At 36.5% G+C, this 18,764-nt stretch overlaps 2 protein-coding genes across 3 annotated transcripts in view; one reads left to right on the forward strand and one right to left on the reverse strand.

Moving 5' to 3' along the window:
• LOC119772423 (insulin-like growth factor 1 receptor) overlaps window positions 1–14,927 on the forward strand; it is a 106,111-nt gene extending 91,184 nt beyond the window's left edge. Inside the window, exons 18-21 of the mRNA XM_038268836.1 lie at window positions 190–349; window positions 1,141–1,270; window positions 3,819–3,953; window positions 7,727–14,927. Coding sequence (XP_038124764.1) covers window positions 190–349; window positions 1,141–1,270; window positions 3,819–3,953; window positions 7,727–8,246 — 945 coding nt within the window. The 3' untranslated portion in view covers window positions 8,247–14,927. The remainder of the gene's footprint in view (window positions 1–189; window positions 350–1,140; window positions 1,271–3,818; window positions 3,954–7,726) is intronic.
• An 857-nt stretch (window positions 14,928–15,784) lies between these two features.
• On the reverse strand, window positions 15,785–18,460 carry LOC119772387 (pyroglutamyl-peptidase 1-like). 2 transcript variants are annotated; one of them, XM_038268787.1, is made up of 5 exons: window positions 17,593–18,460; window positions 17,460–17,512; window positions 17,268–17,384; window positions 16,034–16,260; window positions 15,785–15,963 (listed from the first exon to the last, which is right to left on the reverse strand). In XM_038268787.1, exons 1-5 carry the CDS (start codon window positions 17,621–17,623, stop codon window positions 15,801–15,803), a joined length of 591 nt encoding a protein of 196 aa, XP_038124715.1. In that variant the 5' UTR covers window positions 17,624–18,460; the 3' UTR covers window positions 15,785–15,800. The 2 variants fall into 2 exon arrangements, with proteins under 2 accessions (XP_038124715.1, XP_038124716.1); XM_038268788.1 differs by having other exon boundaries at window positions 15,833–15,963; window positions 16,038–16,260.
• Between the last annotated feature and the right edge of the window lie 304 nt (window positions 18,461–18,764).

Genomic DNA, 18,764 nt, shown 5'->3' on the forward strand with positions numbered 1-18,764 from the left:
AGCTAAAGTGCAAGTTTAAAGTGAGGTTTTCTCAATAATATCCTGAGCTCTGAAGATCTAAAAGACCATGTATAAAATGTTTTTAATGTTTCACACAACAGCCTGATTAAATGGATAAAACCAATTTGTTTAAAAGCGTAGAGGACAACATATGAAGGATCTTAATCTTCTCATCTTCCTGTGCAACAGAACACCAACTCTCAGACGTTGCCGCCTCTGAAGAAGATGATCCAGATGACAGGCGAGATCGCAGATGGCATGGCTTACCTTAACGCCAACAAGTTTGTCCATAGAGACCTGGCTGCCAGAAACTGCATGGTAGCAGAGGATTTCACAGTGAAGATTGGAGGTGAGTTTTATATATGTTCTTCCTCTTCCAGGTTATCTAAGGCTACGTTCACACTGCAGGCCTTAATGCTTAATTCAGATTTCTTGGTGAAATCCAAATTTTTTTTTTTTGCGCTGCCGTTCACATTTCCTAATATATGCGACTTGTATGTGATTTCCTGTGTGAACTGCATTTATACAGCTTAATTGTCCCGCATGTGCAATAGAGGACGCAGTGACGTCACAAGCAAGCGTGCTCTGTGTTTACGAAAGTAAACATGGATGGTTGCGCTAGAGCTGGCGTAGCGATCTTTCCTAACCTTAGAAACTCAATCTTTTTAAGATGGTAAAAAAAAAAAAAACTGCTCTCTGCATTATCGTCCGACATGGTTGTTATTTTTCTGCCCGCTTCTGCGTAGAAAGTTGCAGAATAGTGAAACTTGTTGAGTATTAATGACCTTCAGGTCAGATGAATGCGGCCTGGTCGTTCACACACAGGTTGCATTTGAAAAGATCAGATTTGTATCAGATTCAGGACAACCTAGCCAAATGGCCTGGGTCACATTGGAAAAAATCCGATCTGTTGTTCAGACTGCCATGAAAAGATCAGATACTGATGGCATATGGGCAAAAAAAATCAGATTTGGGTTTCAGGGTGGTGTGTAAACGTAGCATAAAATTGACTCTGCAACAGATTTTAGATACATAAACAAGAAGGATTTGACTGGGAAAATTTGAGCAGTTTCTTCTCCCACACAGAGTTAGATATATTTAGTGGCTCCCCCAACCTGTTTTCATTTTCTTTTCCTTCAGATTTTGGCATGACCAGAGATATTTATGAGACGGATTACTATCGAAAAGGAGGGAAAGGCCTGCTGCCAGTTCGATGGATGTCCCCAGAGTCGCTGAAAGACGGCGTCTTCACTACAATGTCTGATGTCTGGTATGTGAACACACTACTTAGACAAACACAGAGGCCTACATTACACATGTATGAACCTGTTTCAATTCAGGGGCTTTAAACTGCCCGCATAGTTTCTCTTTGTGTTGGATAATGCTCTAAACCCGTTCATGCTGTGGGGTCACAACTGTATAAACCTACAGATCATTTCACAGCCAGGATTCTTTACAAGGTTTTCACTCAACAGTTTGAACATAAGTTTCATGCCAAAACAGATAGCATTTCCAAATACTAAATTGTATTTTCTTTTTTTGGAGATTTGGATTGCTGACTCGCCTCTTGTAAATTTCTTCCCCTCTACAAAATGTTATTTTCTTTTTTCCTTCCTTGCTTAGCTTTTTTGAGCCTACAGCTATCTCCTATTTTTCCACTACCTTTTTAGCAGTCAGTTTACTAGCTCCCCTGCAAGTTTTTGTACCCCAACTCAAAAGTGTCCCACAGATTAGTTTATGAAAGCGGGTGTAAACTACTCCAGATGTTCACAAATAAGTGCTTGGTTTTACACCACAAACCCACCTTCCCATCTTCTGTACTACATCCTGTTTCTTTGATGTTAATGTTTAGTGTGAGAGGAACCAATTATGGGCTTCATGAGCACTGTGTTAATCAGGAAAAATAACCAACCTCCCCAAACACATTGTGTGTTGTAATCCAGTTGATCAGAGGGAGTTTTGTAAAAATGTATCAAGGGTAAATAGATATTATCCAACAAAAACATTTGCTTTTTTTAAATAATTTGTATATTTATTTACATAGCACATATCCTTTTAAAGTCGCAGTGTTTGCAAAATAAAGCACAGAAATATGCTAAAAGTTGAAACGACATAAATCTAGAGATTCGCAAAGAAAAACATAAAACAGCCATAATCCTGCTAAAATGTAATTGTTTTCTTTTTTTGTGAGACCCAGGTTGTTGGCAGTTTTCCCCCTATCAGTGCCTTAAGCTAGTCAAGCAAGTGATTAACAGTTGATTTGTTGAAATATAAGGGCATAAAAGAATAGGATTTGTAAATACCATACTCAAAAAGACTAAAACAAGGGATAAATATCTTTCATGAAATAAGTTTTTTTTTTTTTAAATAACACAATTCAACCTAAAATAGTATCCTGTGGTACTCCAAATGTCAGCCTGTAGACATTGGTTTATTCTTATTTCTATTTTCCATGCATTATGGAGCCAAATAGGGCAAATTTTGCACAATATTATGCATAATTGAATTTAAGTGTATAAAATGTCCTTAAATCTGCATATTACTTGTGTTTCCATTAGTTTCTCAAACTGTGGCATATAATGATAAGGCAGATTATAATCCTTACACAACAAAAAGGAAAAAACAATATAATAATTGTAAGTCTGAAACAAAACGGTGTTAGATACTATTTGTTTGAGTCACACAACCACATATCTGGACTGTGCAGATGGGGCATTTTATGGAATGACTGTAATATTTTCCACTAGTGGGAATAAATTGACCAATTATTTGTTCTGAATGACCAGAACTGCAAATATACAAAATTTTAAAGGGGTAAAATGAAAAATATATGATTAATTTAAAAAGTAGATTAAATTAAACCCTTGTATTTTGATGACACTTTTTGTGAACAGTCCATATTTAAGCTTTTCTTGGAGTTTTTCCCTCATCCTTTCCTATTGACATGTTTCAGACCTGTAGGTATCTCAGATTGTCTGACGCAAACAGAGAATATCACTTTATTTTGTTTGCAACATGTCAAACAGGCTTCAGACCAACAGTGTCAATATCATGACGTAATGCATGTAGACTCGTTATATCAAGCAAACTAGATACCCTTGGAGGAATACTTGAGTCAGTGACTGATGTAGGAGTGAGGATAAACATGGGAATAACTTTGCTCCAAGTATACATAAGGTCAATGGCTTTGTATTTTAAAATATATATTTTGCTTTAATAAATAGTTGAGTAAAACTCTTTATGACTGGTTTAGAGGGTAATCAGTATCTTAACTAGAGGAAATAGCTACTGTCTCCGCTTGAAACAACGACTGGTTTGTTTGTGCCTGTTTGTCAGATTGCCTTGATTAAAAGATTTCTGCTATTATAAAAACAAACAAAAACACCCACTACAGGTCAGAGCATTTTACTGTATGTGAGTTTTAATGAGAATGTAGAGAACTGCAATGCTTCTCAAGCTCATGTTAATCATACACTGCAAAAGAAATTCTTAAATTGTGTATTTATCCTTAATTTAAGTAGGTAAATAAGATGGTTTCCCAGTGGAATGAGTATTTTTACTCTTAAATTAAAATAACTAGATGATATGCATGAAATAAGACAATGCCATTGTTCTTTTTCTTTGTTTAAATGTAAATTGTCATGTTCTATTTACAAAGAGTCTCACAAACCTCCTCAATTCAAGAAGAAATGCACTTATTTTAAGAAATTAAATTTTTTTGCTTTGTAGAATTTAAAATTTTCTGATGATTTGCAATTTAGACTCTATTATCAAAGCCTTCAGCTTCATTGTTTTGTTTTCCCGCTGCGATTCTGCAGGTCATTTGGTGTTGTGCTGTGGGAGATCACCACCTTAGCTGAACAGCCTTACCAGGGCATGTCCAATGAACAAGTGCTGCGCTTTGTCATGGAAGGGGGACTCCTGGAGAAGCCCGACAACTGCCCGGACATGCTGTAAGTCTTGTTATTAAAACCATAAACTGCACCCTCTCCTGAGGGCTCAATATTTTAACTCGCAGCTATTTTAGGTTAAGCTGTTAGGGTAAGGGATACTGTGTGCATACACTGTGGTGAGGGCTGACATTAACGTCACTGGTTAAATGCAGTCGCCTGACTGCATGACTAAAATGTTCAGCTGGCGGTGGGGAGCCTCCTCACTCGTCAATATCGGCCCATAGAAGGAATGCCGCAACCTGTGTGAAAGATGTCACTCGATCCAACTGTGGGAATCGTTATAGAGGAACGAGGCAACAAGAATAAGGACATCAGAAGGGCTAAATATATTTATAATTTATAAATGTAAATATTGATGATTGCAGATTATTTTTCATCCTGTGGAGCTCCATATACTGTAGCCCTTCTTTGACTTGATAAGAAGGTATTCTTTGTCCCGCTCCCCATGGCTGACCTCACCTTAAAAAGAGCGTGAGCAGAACAGAAATTAGGGCTCAGTGTTGTGCGAGCACAAACCTCTGGTTTCTATGGCAACATCAACAGTTTTGTCCTGATTACAGGAGCGTGTGGACTGTGTTACAGAGGTGACGCAGGGGGAAGGGCTTAGTATTTTTTTTCAACTTTGAGTGGAGTCAGGCTTTGGTCTGAAGATTTAAAGAAGCTTCAGGCAGACTGCTGAAGTTTCGACAAAGTTGGTTAATAGAGGAGATAACACAAAGTGGAAATAAGGGGAAGAACACAGTAAGATGAGTCATATTTCGATGTTTTTCAATGTCTCTTTTCAATAAGGAGATGTGAGTCACAGAGTTTCCCTACAGAATAGAGCTGTTTCTTTCAGATATGGAATTTGCTGGTCACATTTAATGGCAGTTCTGTTAGGAGATAACCTAAAAGCCCTAAAATTAAACAGTTTACATTGCATAAGCATAACCTGGCATTTACAGTATTTAGAGAAATCCAACATTTTATACAGGGTATTCCAAACCCAAAGCTTGCTGTTGCAGAGCTGCAGCATCAACTGTTAGATATGATCTACATGCATATAAATTGTTTAGCAATGCTTAGAAAAAAAAGTATTTTCTGTTCTAGCGTTACCTAATGCAGTTTACTGAACTTTACTGGGATTTTAATTTGCCCTTTGATATTTTGTCAAGTGGGGCCTAAATGAAGCTTTCTGCCACAAACATTCCAGGTGAGTTTGGCATGAAAGAGGATTAAAAGCACCTCATGCCTATTGTGGGGAAAGCTGGACAATTTGTGATGCAGTGGGCCTATCTGTCTTTTAAAAAATAGCATAAAATCTGTGGGCTGAGCTGAACAGAGGAGAGCACATACTGTATAAAGACATTGGACTTGAGACATAAGTTGTATTTTAATTGACCATCAAATTGACCAAACTGTAATTATGAAATTAAATGTGCTAAATGGAAACGCCTCAATAAAAAAAAGAATCAAATTTTTGCGATAAAAACTGTTAAAACTTTGTTGAGGTGCTTTTTTCCAGTCGTATTGAAATGATTATATTTCCTGCAATGGAAACACGTTTTTCCCTTTTTTCACATCACTCAAGTGACTTGACCTGCAGTCTGCAGTCTGAAGAAGACCGGAAGTAGTTGGAGGATGATGGCGCCCACTAGAGCCGTGGCTGAAATATGGATATATCTCATGTTTTTACCACTGAGAGAACGAACATATACATGCCCAATTTTAATTTTAATTTATTTTATTTAAATACTGCGTTATGGAACTTTGCATATTCCAATTTAGCATAAAATCAACATAGTTTTTTGCACATCTCTAATGGAAAAACGGCTACTATGTAAAGAGGAATGGCCAAAGACCTCTCTGTCTAAAATCTTTAACCTTGTAGGAAAATGCTATTTGATGTTCTAAATAATGTTAAACTAAATGATAACAGTGAGAGCAGAAATAGTTGTGATAATTATTCATGTGCCTTCAAGAGATCAACCTATACAGTTTTTTTTTTTTTTTTTTTTTTTATTGATACAGGTTATTATAAAAGCTATTTTACCAATCCCTGATATATATCGTGATTTTTTTGGGATGATTTAACCCACCACACAGCCTCTTATTGCACTTGCAAAAAGTGTTGCATAGTTGGAATCTGAAAAGATCAGACCCTCAGTATTTTATTGTTGACAGCAGTTTCAAATATGCATCACTTCTACTGTGTTATTTGACCAGCATCTGAAATGTAACACCAGTTCAGATGAGAGCTGATAAACCTTGGTGAGGGATTTCAGGATGGTAATGGATACTAGCCTAGAGCTAAACAGAACATTAAAGGAAGTAAATAGTAAAGTATAGGTTAGCTGAGGCTGTATGAACATGGCATATACAATCAAAACACATCTCTAGTTTGGACAGGTTAGAAGTGAACTTATATTGATAGAATGAATGACTAGATACTGACAAGAAGTCAGATCTTTATTCTGTTTTGTAATTATTATCAACAAGTGTACTGGAAACCAGATGTTTGGCAAAGCAGAGGGTTACTGTGGTGTGTCAGCACAGCTGAAAGTATTAGATTTCTTTTCATTAGAACTCTGCTGTGTTGGTTTGAACATATATCAATTTTAGGACAGTTCTTGCAATATTTAAAAAAACAGACAAACAAAAAAAAAGTTAGCACCTCCTCTGCTGCTCCAGAATGATAAGTAAGACTGGCACTAAGGCAACCCTCAGATTTCTCTGGGAGGAGAACAGCTGGCATCTAGCTGCAGGACTGATTCTGAACGCCAAGGAGGCCTCAAGGAGAGAAGAAAAACAAGACTGAGGGGGGAACAGCGGTAACGGAACCCAAGATGGCTCAGGTGTTTATGTCAGTGAGCCTTAGAGAGTATTCTTAGCTTGTTTGTGTATAATTGAAGTTGTGGCATGTGGTGAAGAACCACACAAAACTGTAATAATTCTCTCTTTTTATGGTGTTGTTTTGACATTCCCAAAGCTTGGTTGCTGGCATGGCTCAGTAACCTGCATTTTAGCTGAGTCCATTTTACATAGCATGCAAATTTCTAATCTTTGAAAAAGTCATAAAGTAAATTCATCAATTTAGAGGGAGTTTCTCAATAGGTTTCAAAGATTAGTCTTTGTTCACAGTTGTACATTAAAATTTTGGGGGGAGAGGAGACATTATTAACCAATATTAAGTTATTAGGCAACTTAAAAAATACAGGTGTAGAAGTGATCTGACATCCTTGTTGCATTCCGACCTTACATCCATGTAATATTAGACAAAAAGACTGCAGCTCAGCCTATTTGTGTAGCTCAAAAATGTTATTCTTTTATTTACAATTCTAATATTTTGTGTGTTATACCTTTAAAGTCCAAAAACATAAGTGAATAGAGCTTAAATGTCAAAAGAGGCAAAAAATTTGAGTCTATCCTGTCATCTGCTGGTCGTAAAAGGAAGTGTTATGGTGTTACAATGCTGGCTGTGATGTGCCTCTCCATTAACCGTTGCAATGCAAGTTTTTCCTTAACAAGAGCTAAGGAATCCCATTTTCCAAGCATAAATTGCTGCATCCTGAAATCGTTTAACAAACTTAATGATTTTTCTTTTTAACAGAGGCTTTAAAATCATCCTTTGAAAACTGAATTTTGTATTTAATTAAGCTTTCCTTTCTGAAATACTATTTTCTTAATAATATAAAAGCTTTAAGAATTACAATAAATATGTTTTTTGTTCTTTAAAATTCAAAATTTAAACGCTGATGCTTTAAATAATTTTGATGTTAATAACTTACCCTCAGGTTTGAGCTGATGAGGATGTGTTGGCAGTACAACCCCAAGATGCGTCCGTCCTTCCAGGAGATCATCAACAGCATCAAAGACGATCTGGATCCCCACTTCCGAGAAGTAAGCTTCTTCTACAGTGAGGAGAACAAACCGCCGGACATGGAGGAACTTGACATGGAGGTGGAGAACATGGAGAACATTCCACTGGACCCTGTATCTACAAGGCAGCCGCCTACTGCTGCCGTTCCACCTTCTGGGTGCATGGGAAGCAGGTCACCTCCTCCCTCGCAGCAGTTATCCCCCTTGCAAGGCCCAAGTACGCCCCTATTAGGGTCCCATTCGCCACCGGGCCCTCTGGCCACAGCTTTGACGTCTTCAGGGCACGGCTCAGACAAGCACTCAGAACATGCTTTGGCCAATGGGCCTGTGGTGGTCCTGCAGCCAAACTTTGATGAGTTGGAGCCATATGCACACATGAATGGAGGCAGAAAGAATGAGCGGGCGTTACCGTTGCCCCAGTCATCAGCCTGCTGATATTGGTCCAGCACCTCTTCTTCCTCTCACACAGGGTAACTGAAACCTCACTTTCTCTTAAAAAGGATTGATGAGGTAAGACAATTACGTTTTCTCTACTGTGTGCCAGTAGATGGGCTCTCCACTATATTTCAGGTGTGGAAAGAAATACAGACTCTGAGAACTGTAAAACAGCACAGAAACCTGCTGAGGCACTGGGAGATTGGTGGCTCAGACACACTGGGGGACTCCTTTCTGCATAGTTACATACAAGCCCTTTCGAGAAGGAAAAAACATAAGGATGTATATTGGCACACAGACCTATACATGAACAGCAAGAAGAAAAGTCTTTTTAGCATATCTGCCAGCAAAACCAACAGAAGAGCACTTTTGTCCTGAGGATTTCACAGAGGATGATATGAATATATTAAGTATCTATTCGTAGAATCCCATCATTCTCTCCATAACACGGCAGAGCTCATTTTTTTTTTATGAAGCAGCCGGGTTCATGTTATGTGACAATGCCTCCCTTGAAAATAAGACTCTTTTAAATTCTATTATTTCTATGTGATCCCTTGAGGTGTGGGTTCAATTGGTAAGCCTGTTTTTTATCTGCCAAACTTTTGCCAAATCAAACTTTTTCTTCAGTCTCCTAAAGGTGTCCTTTTTTTGCTAAAAACTGTGATTCAGAGTTGAGATCTTTCACTGCAATAACAAAACCGTATTTGGCGCAGAATTTTGGATGTTTTTGTAAAATTTAAATCCAAGGTGTACCACATTATGCTCGGTCATCACTGTGTATGGGGTGGAATAAATTTATAAGGTAGAGAACACATTTATTTGCACAAACAGAAGCCAGTCCAAAGATTTAAAGGTGGCAAGCCACAACTCTGATTTAGCATGACGTGGATGTCATTCCATATTATTAAACATTTGAAGTGACTTTTCACCCGTCTAGTTTCAAAACCGCAGGTCTAATCGGCTGAAAATACAGATTCTTGCGACCAACAATTAGACTAGAAAACATGTCATCACTCAAAGATGATCAAATAGCAAAACTTTTAACTACCAGACACATCCACAAAAAGAATTAAAGTCTGCTAACCCGGTATAAGGGTAACAAAACCAGAAATACATTGACACAGACCAGCCATTAGAAAAGTATTCATTAAAAAACATTTAATGTTATAAGTTCAAGGCTGACTCAAACAAAACAAAAAAATTTTTTTTCATTTCTTTGATTACTAACCCTGCCTTTTTCATCAGTAATTAAAATGAGAGAGAGCATCATCCTAAATTTGTACCTGTTGGATTTCTTTGTCATAGAACTACTGATTGTTTTGCTACATAGCACATAGAAAGTGATAACTAGCTCTGTATTGTGGACTGGTATCTTTGTTGGCATTTGTGCTGTTGCTCCCTATTTCTCATTTTTTATAAGAACATCAGTTGGTATGTAGCTTACACAAAACCTGAGAAATTTGTGGCAATTAGCTTTTAGTTTCCTTGTCAGTGGTGACACAGGGAAAAAGTGCTTGTTTAAAGTTTCTCACTTCTGTTTTCCCTTATAACCAGGTCTTTATTAATTTAACATCTGCCACTTAACACTGGAATTCTTGTTGGGCTGTTTTTTTTTTTTTCTTCTGTGTAAACTTGCAGACTGAATGCTACATTTTTTTTTCCCAGAAGGGTGGGAAGGGGGTGATGTAAAAAAAAAATTATATATATTTTTTTTTTCACTCTAAAGCCTAAAATACAGTTGCTTGAACCCGATAAAACGTAACAAGAAAGTACTTAGTTCGGAAAGTTTATGATCCTGGACGAGCCCCCAAAAAGGCTATTGCTAGATTCAGTAATGTAAAAGAAATACCCAGCTTGGTGTATTTTTTTTAGAATTGAACATAAAAAGGAAGGGGCTCAAAATGCTATCCTTGTGACATGGATAACCTGCTCCATTAGTTGTAAGCAAGCATTACACAGCATAGTATGAAGTATTACATCAAAATACATGACTGCTTTCACATTGCTTTGTTTGATGCAGGTTTTAGCATTTGATTTTGCAAGAATGAAACAAACAAATATAACAAAGCAACAAAGTACAGATGCAAATCCAACCCAACAGAATCTCGTGCATTTCTTGGTATTAAACTGACCGAAAGTTCTTCTAGTATTTCGATTAATACACAATTTAAAAATTATGGTATTGTATTCATTTTATTACAATTACTGAAAATTTGTTCCACCTCATAAAATCTTTTTCTCAATTTCATAAAAAAACAACTCTGAAGTACAGCATCAGTCTCTTCCTTAGAAAAAAATAAATAAAAGCAAATCCCAGATTCTCAGTATCTGGCAATAAAAATTGCTTTAACTTCCTCGAACATATAAAAAAGGACACTTTTCAGGTCCAAATTAGAGACTTCAATCAAGAAGCTGATGGGTCAAATTTAGTAACCCAGAGGACTTTCAGGCCTCTAAAAGTTAGCATTAATGGTATCTCTTGCATTTCAAACACATGTAAAAGGTCTTATAGTTGCATTTTGGACTCCAGGATAATTTTTATACACATCAATGATTTTTGTCACTAAAGAAAAAAAACAAAATACTTTTTTTTTTATACTTTTAAAAATGTTTGCCTCTATGTCTGTACAGAACAAAGCTGCTATTTTATTATTTTTCTCTTTTTGGATGTTATATATATATAAATATATCTATATATAAAGAAATCCTTCAGGTTTGCTATTTTATGATCCCCCACAGCAGTCCCTTTTTATATCTTTAAGCTCTAGTTAAATCAAAAAATAAAAGTTAACCCCTCAAGATTTTGAGTAAAACAAAATTTCATTCATTGCCTTTTGTTTTTATGAAATGATTATTTCTCTAGTTTTTTGTCAACTTCTATTATTATTATAAATATTATTGTTGTTTTATTATTATTAGTGATGAACATTTTAGCTCGATGTGTGAGCTTGTACTTCTGCACCCTCTTTTTATGTTATTGTTTAGCACTGTGCCTAGTGTTGCCCCCTAGGCGCATTTTAATCTCAGGTTAAAGTAAAGGCTTTGCTTTCTCCAAACATTTTCCTTTCCCTTACTTGGCTCACCTTTTGCCTGCTCCTTTACAGCGACTCTCATCTGTGAGTTTTTTCTTTACCCTTCAATGTGTTCCAGTCTACAACTCACCAAACCTGTTTATCTGTTGAAGTCAGCATTAGCTCTGACTTGCGAGATACTTTAGACCAGACCTGGTCTTGTGAACCCATCCATCCGATTCCTGTTCACCTGTTAATAGGGCTCACGTGGTTCTCTTGTTTGCCTTAATCATGCCAATCATATTCTTAGCATTTAAAGTCCCCTATCACTATTTTGTCCTGTCAAGCACAAAACAAATCCACTTCTGCTTATATCAAATCATGAAAATATTTCAAAACCTTCATCTGAAAGCCAAATACAGGATCAGTTAGGGTACATGGAAAAGAAAAAAAATTAGTGTCACAGATTAAAAAAATAAAGGTCTTAATATGGCTGAAAGGAAAAGTGTGTTTTGAAGGATCTCTAATGTTGCCTGGTGATTTCTGTTTTTGTTTTTTGTTTTTACCGTATTTTCCTTGTAGGAGTGTTTATTTATTTATTTTATTATTGTGTTTTCCTTTTGAATACCAGTAAAAATCACTGTAAAAAATGCCCCATAAGTAAGTACAAATTTGGTTTATTATACTAATGATTTCATGTATGCATTTTCCTTGGTGTCATGACAAGGGTATTTTTGTTTTGTTTTTTTCTCCATTCAGGCATATATCTACCTCACTCTTTGTAACTTTGTCTATATACAAAAGAAATGCATCTCACTATTTAAAATTTTAGGAGAAACCTCAACTAACTAAATAAAACAAACAGGAATCTAGAGAAACGTTTAAAAACATGGACTAGGACAGAAGGTGGAATCAGTTTGGCCAATAAATTTGCACACAAAGTGTTTTACAAAAAAAAAAAAAAAAAACGACTTCCTGCCTCAGATTTGGGACAAAATGAATAATATATGTTCAGTTTGCACTGCGGTTTTCCTTTCGCTTTCGTTCGTTCAGCGTCAACTCATATTTGACCTGATGGAGCTGCACTGTTTGCAGCTTGATCATAAACAGGATGTGATAAATCAAAGCCAAACATTCCTTCTCCACAACGTCCCAGCCTATTGTCACAACCTTCAAATCCTCAAACCACAAACATTAGATTCTTATCCAAAATTTATTTATAAAGAAATCTAATAAGATAAAATGGGAATAATAAAGAAAGGGAAAATAATTATTTACCTCCAAGGATAATAGAAAACTCCACATATATATGCGGTTTTACTTTTTTTCAAATCCAAAAATCTACAGCATTTAGTTTCTTAGTGAAGAATTGATCAGTGTTGTGAATGTAACAGGGACAGACATGTAGTTTTCACACAAAGTATCTAAGAAAATTGTAAATCTCACCTTGTACACGTTTCTACCTTCAGCAAGAATCAAGAAATCTTTAATCTTTTAATCAAAAGTGGCAAACAACTAAAAAAGCCACTATTTAGTTTTATCTTTTGTGTAAACTGCATGTAGTTTTCTGATTGTCATTTTTCGATTAGAAATGTTCCACCCACTTGTGTCAATGTGCGTTTCTTGCTTACTAGTGTGAATATTTTAGCATTTACAATGGATATTACAATTCAAGAAGCCATGATAAAATGTCAGGTTTATGGGATGTTAAAGATTTAGACCAAGATGAACCATTTCAGAACTCAAATCCCCCTTTAATGCAGCATGAAGAAAATTTTTAATCTTTATGAGGAAATACAAGGAATCAAACCTAAAATGATGATGTTGCATGAGTATATTCCTATTGAACTACTACGCTAAACTAACTTTGGATTTTATAATAGCCCTATTTATCTTTTTATGTAGGAGTCATTCAGCTTCCACATTTTGACATTGTAATATTTGTCTTTCTTCTTTATAAAAGCACAATATCATCTGGTCTACGCGGCTCTTCTCAGGGGGCATCACAGATTTGTCTGGGATGGCATCTTTTAGACATGAAGCCGTTCTTATGTTGACTTTACTGCAAGCTTTGGGCTGTTGTGAAGAAAGGTCTAGGGCATCTTAGCTTTGGATTTGCAAAAGAGACCGTAACGATTTGGAACATTGAACCTTGTCTGGGAGGCAAATTTCCATCTGGGAGCAAAATTCCCAAGGCATGATGCTACCATCACCATGCTTCACTGTGTGTTTCATGCGCTTTAACTTATGTGCAATGTTTTTTTGTTTTTTTTTTTTTTTTATATTGCACCAAACACCTTTGGGAAACATGACCAAAACGTTCAACCTTGGTTTTGTTGGACCATATCACCTTTTTCATGCCATGCTTTAGGGAAACTTCTAAATGTTTCTTTTTTCCCCAGTTTGGATACTTTTCTTTTTAAGAAATGGCTCCCAGCTTGCCACTCTGTGACCCCAGTCTTAAAATAACGAGCAGACTTATTTAACCGCAACATTTTTGGTTTCCATTCCCCTTCTTAAAGATTTTACTTTGTTTAAATAATTGTATATTATGCTTTATTTTAAAGGTGGAAAAGGATCTGAAATGGTTTATAATGTCCTCAAGTTTTACATAAAAAAGCAAGTACCTAAATGGACGGGATGTATTTCAAATCTATTTATATACCCCACGTTTTAGTGCTGCCATTTCAGTCACCACAGAGAATCTCACAGCATCACAAACAATGATATCTGTACAAGTGAGCAAAGTCGTTGAAACACCTCAAAACCTCTTATAAAGCCTCCACCATAGCTGTATATATATATATATATATATATATATATATATTTATATATATATAGCTATGAGTTAGATAAAGATAACTTTTTGTATTAAGGTTTGGTGCTCATTCCTCTTAATCATGCAACCGAATTATCTTTTTTAATAAGAGCCAGATTGCTGCTGAATTCAAAAGCCACCACCGTCGAGCAAAAACGTTCAAGAAGGTAACATATCTGTGTTCATTTTTGTGCAGAATCGTCAATTATTCTAATTTTTCAGCTCATAGCCTTCAACGATCTACTGACCAATGAGCTACCAGTTATTAGATCCCAAACCTGTAACATTTCCTACATTAGCCACATGGAGGTCAGGGATGTTGCATATACATACATATATATTACAGGTACTTCAGTTAACATGTAGACAATTTAGTTAGAAAAAGATAAACCAAGATTTCAAAAGTCACTCCTGTTTTTTTCTTGTAGACTTCAAGCCTAATAACTCTCAGACATTTTTTCAGTTCTTCATAAAAGGTTCAAGTTTATGGAGATGCATCACAGCATTGTCCTGCAATAATGAGGTTGGAAGTGCATCAATTCACTCATGTCTGTTTTTTTTTTATGTTTTTTTATCATCTGCATTCCTAAAACCTTCAGCGGGGCCTTGGTCTTCTACTGGCACTACTCTTTTATTAAAAATCTGTGTCTTCATAACTTGATCGGGGGAAGATAATCAAACTGTGTTCTCTAGTCTCTGTCTTCTTTTCAAGCTCTGTATCTGAAGCCTCAAAAGTTTTTTCACACTTATAGCTGAGATGGTGTATTTTTGACAAGCTGTCTCAAAATGTGTATAAGAGAATTCCTTGTATTTTACTTTTTTCTGAAAATTTGAATAAATAAGTAAATGAGACTGAAGCTTTTCAATCGTTTTATACTCCTACATGTTACAGTCTATTTACATCACCTGTCTATCTGCTGAAGTGATGGGAACATATACAGCTCTCTGACAAGTACAACTTTTCCTTGAGATTTTTTTTCCCATTCTGTCATGTTACCAACACTATCATGGTTACAAATAAAAGTCTGAAAGGTTTTGCACATTTGCATTTCCTTCTTACTCTGATGAGCCTAAATAAAACCAAGTGCAACACATTTCTTTAAAAGACATATTTATTAATCAGAGTAATTTCCTCTGTCTAAATGCAGCTTTTCTTTACAATGTTTGTTCCAGAACACGAAGCATAGCAGAGAGCAAGGAACTCAACAGACAGGTCAGGGATAAAGTTAAGATGTTTATAAAGTTGTATTTGAACATTTTAATGTAGCACTCTTCAGGTATTATTTGGAAAAATGGGAAGGAAAATTGTTAAACTAAAATTCACACTAGCTATACTGTCCATCTTAAGGAGACGACTATTTGAGAAGTGGCCAAAGCTGGAGCAACTCTGGAGGAGCTGCAGATAACCACAACTCAATCTTTCAACAGGAGTATATCATCTATGAGCTTGATAACCTTACTGTTATGGAGGAGAGTCACAAAGACAGTTAAGAATAAATACTGTTGAAATCTAATTAGTTCTGTTTGATGAAGCCATAGAGGGGAAACACAGTTAACCAGAGCATAGATGTGATATTTTAAGATTAGACCTAAATGAATGTTTAACCTATTATTACAGAACAGAAATGCAACTCTGTTGAGAAACCATGGCGGTGGCAGCACCTGGTGGGAATGGATGTCTTCAGCAGCATCTAGGAAAGGTGGTCAGAGTTGGAGGGGTTGATGTTAGTGATCTTCCAGCTGTTTGAGCATTTTGACGATGATTTCTCGCAGTAGAGGTACAAGTCTCTCGGCTGAGGCTAAACTCCCAGATGAGGGAACATGGATGAAGGCAGCTCTGCGCTCACCGTGATACAGAGAGCAGTAGTAAGCAAAATCGCACAGGTATCTGAAAAGAAGACACAAAGTATGACAATATTGGTCCGTCGATTAATGGATAGGGGGATATGGAAGGCTACCTGCCAGCGTCTCTTGAATAAATGACATCCATCCCTGCTTGCTTGTAGTGCTTAGAGATGGCCCTCACATTGACAACAGAGTCTAGTTTTTCCGGCCCACCTTCAATGCAGCGGTAATCTGGAGGGAAGAAGCCGCATACATCTCTGTCCGAGTATCCACTGTTCTTACCAGTTTGCTCCAAAATAATAACACTGGAGGCTCTTGCAATGCCCAGGTGAACAGCAAACTGGAAGAAGATGCATGCAGACACATCAGTACTGTGTTTTAAGAGCAAGCAGTACCTCTACAGATACTAGGGGTGTAAATAATAATCGTTTTGTATCGATGCATCGATCCAACAGCCGACGATCCGATGCATCAACACCTCTGCATCAATTCATGTTTTTTTTTTTCCTCCGGTCTCTTATCCTTTTGCTCCTTGAACAACTTTGCTACTACTGTTATTTCTCAAATAAAAAGCATAACGATATTGCAACTTTTATAGATTTATATCAAATTTGAAACATTGTCTAACCTGTAAGGCAAAAAGAAATTAACCAATTAATCGAATTGAATCGTATCGTAGTGTATTCTTGAGTACGGTCTCGAAAATAATCAAATCATTAGGTCAGGAAATTGATACTGAATCGAATCGCCATGATGGGTGTGATTTACACCCCTAACAGTTACTGTAACAAAACAGTGATGTCATGTCTTAAATATATTGGTATGTTGTGATAATCTTAAGAGCATAACAAAAGGAGAATATATGTGCCAAAAATATGTTTGTGTCTTTAGACATGTCCATGTGGGGATTGGCGGTCTAGTGGTTAGGGCATACAGCTTGAAATCCAGAGGATCAGAGTTTGAGCCCCGCTCCTACAGACTGCCACCCTGGCTCTCTGAGCAAGACCCTTAACCCCCACACTGCTCCCTGGGCGCCCCATGATGGCAGCCCACTGCTCCTCAAGGCGATGGGTTAAATACAGAGCTAAATTTCTCTAATGTGAGATAAAGTTCAATTATAAATTGTATATTATTATTATGTCTTTTATAAGAGTGTATCTAACATAATGCAAGCTGCATATGTAGTGTGTATGCGAGATAAAGATGTTGTATCCATGTGCTGCACATGTCACAACACAAGAGCATATTTTCGTCGCAAATGGAACCCTATATAAATCAGCATGAGGATATGTTGCATTATGACATCTGTAAGTTATTTTAATGAGTCCACAAAGCTCTTACTTCTACCTTTGGTTTAAGAGTCTGCCAGAGTTTAGCAATAATCTCCTGAGTTGTCTTGTAACTAACTGGCAGCTCCTTGATGTAAACGTCGATGCTGTCTCCCAACCCGGCCAGCTTTAATCCCTGCGGTAAATCAAACACAGTTATCATTAACCAGAGAGGCAAACAGTTGTTTGCTTTCCATACTTTAGAACTTACCTGGGCTGCTGTCCAGCTGGGGTTCACCAAAAACTGTCTGAAGGGTCCAAACCCTTAAAGGCATATTCAGATCACGTTTTGAAATGATTTAAACAGTTTAAATACAACAAAGCAAGGCAAATATAAATTCTACCTGTGACAACAACAGTTTCCCTTCCACTCATAATCCGTCCGCAAACTACTGTAGCAGTAAACAAAGAAAATCACTGGTTTACCTCTTGTAATGTACTGCTTGTCCGCAAGGGGGAGCCCCCGTTTAAAATAACTAAAGGGTAGCAGGGTGCTGCCTTCATGTCCTCCTCTTTCATCTCTTAAAACCCTGTCTGTACTTTGTCTGTAAATGATGTTACTCTATTATCCGAACACTTTTCTGTTACTCTAGCATAATTTCCAATGACTCACTTTGCTAAAGAGACACTATGAGAAAACTGTGTGTGAAAATGTGTGTTTAAAAGCTGAACGCAGATGCCAAATGTATGGACCCCATCTATAAAGAGATACTTCACAGATATAGCTTACAACTGAAAAATAAAAGATAGTCTTTCTTCTCTGAGATTGTCAGCAAAAATATTAACCATGCTCATGTCTTATTTGGTTTTATTAACAGGTTAACAAACAACCCTGTTTTTGCATCTGAACTCCACTCTACTAAGGCCTGGCACAAATTCCTTTGTACTGGAAAAACCCAAAAGATTAGAGCGCCAGTACCATCCCAGTATCAAGTTTATTTCTAACTAGAACTGATCTTGACAACATTTTTTAATTTGATCAAATACATCACAAAATCAGGCAGAAATCTTATGCCAACTAAGCTCTTCCCTCTGCTGTCTTGCGGTTTTACCCACAGCCGTCCTTAACCCTACCTAATGTAAAATAAGTTGTAAAATAGTTAACAAGTCAAAAAAAAAGGTAAAAAGCTAATTGTAAATTTAAAAAGTAAAGTTCAAAAGTTAATACGCATAGTTAACAATTATATTTAGCTTTATAAACTAAAAAATGTAAGTGCCCGTACCAGCATTAATGCCTCAAAGGTTATGTTGGACCAAAAAAAAAATTGTTTCTTTCACTCAGAATGTTTTTCATGAATTTCTTATAGATGCACTGTTGTTATTTTTCTTAATATGTTCGGACAAGTTGGCGTTTCTTTTTATTACATTGACATAAATATTTGCCATCAAAATATCAATATTTTTTAATGTTACAAAGGACTTGTCCTGGATTCCAACAACAGTATTGGCTTGAAATTTTGATTTTCAAAGTATTTCACTGCTAATCCTGTTAATTCACCCTATAAAGAGTTAAGAA

This window comes from Cyprinodon tularosa, unplaced genomic scaffold (assembly GCF_016077235.1).
Source record: "Cyprinodon tularosa strain WSP-4 unplaced genomic scaffold, ASM1607723v1 ctg71, whole genome shotgun sequence".
Lineage (NCBI taxonomy): Eukaryota > Metazoa > Chordata > Actinopteri > Cyprinodontiformes > Cyprinodontidae > Cyprinodon > Cyprinodon tularosa.

Excerpts from the sequence above, each read along its gene's own strand:
- LOC119772387 (XM_038268787.1), bottom strand. The coding sequence starts at position 17,623 with ATGAGTGGAAGGGAAACTGTTGTTGTCACAG. Across the intron at positions 17,513-17,592 it reads GGAAACTGTTGTTGTCACAG|GGTTTGGACCCTTCAGACAG; the intron begins GTAGAATTTATA and ends TATGCCTTTAAG. Across the intron at positions 17,385-17,459 it reads CCAGCTGGACAGCAGCCCAG|GGATTAAAGCTGGCCGGGTT; the intron begins GTAAGTTCTAAA and ends GATTTACCGCAG.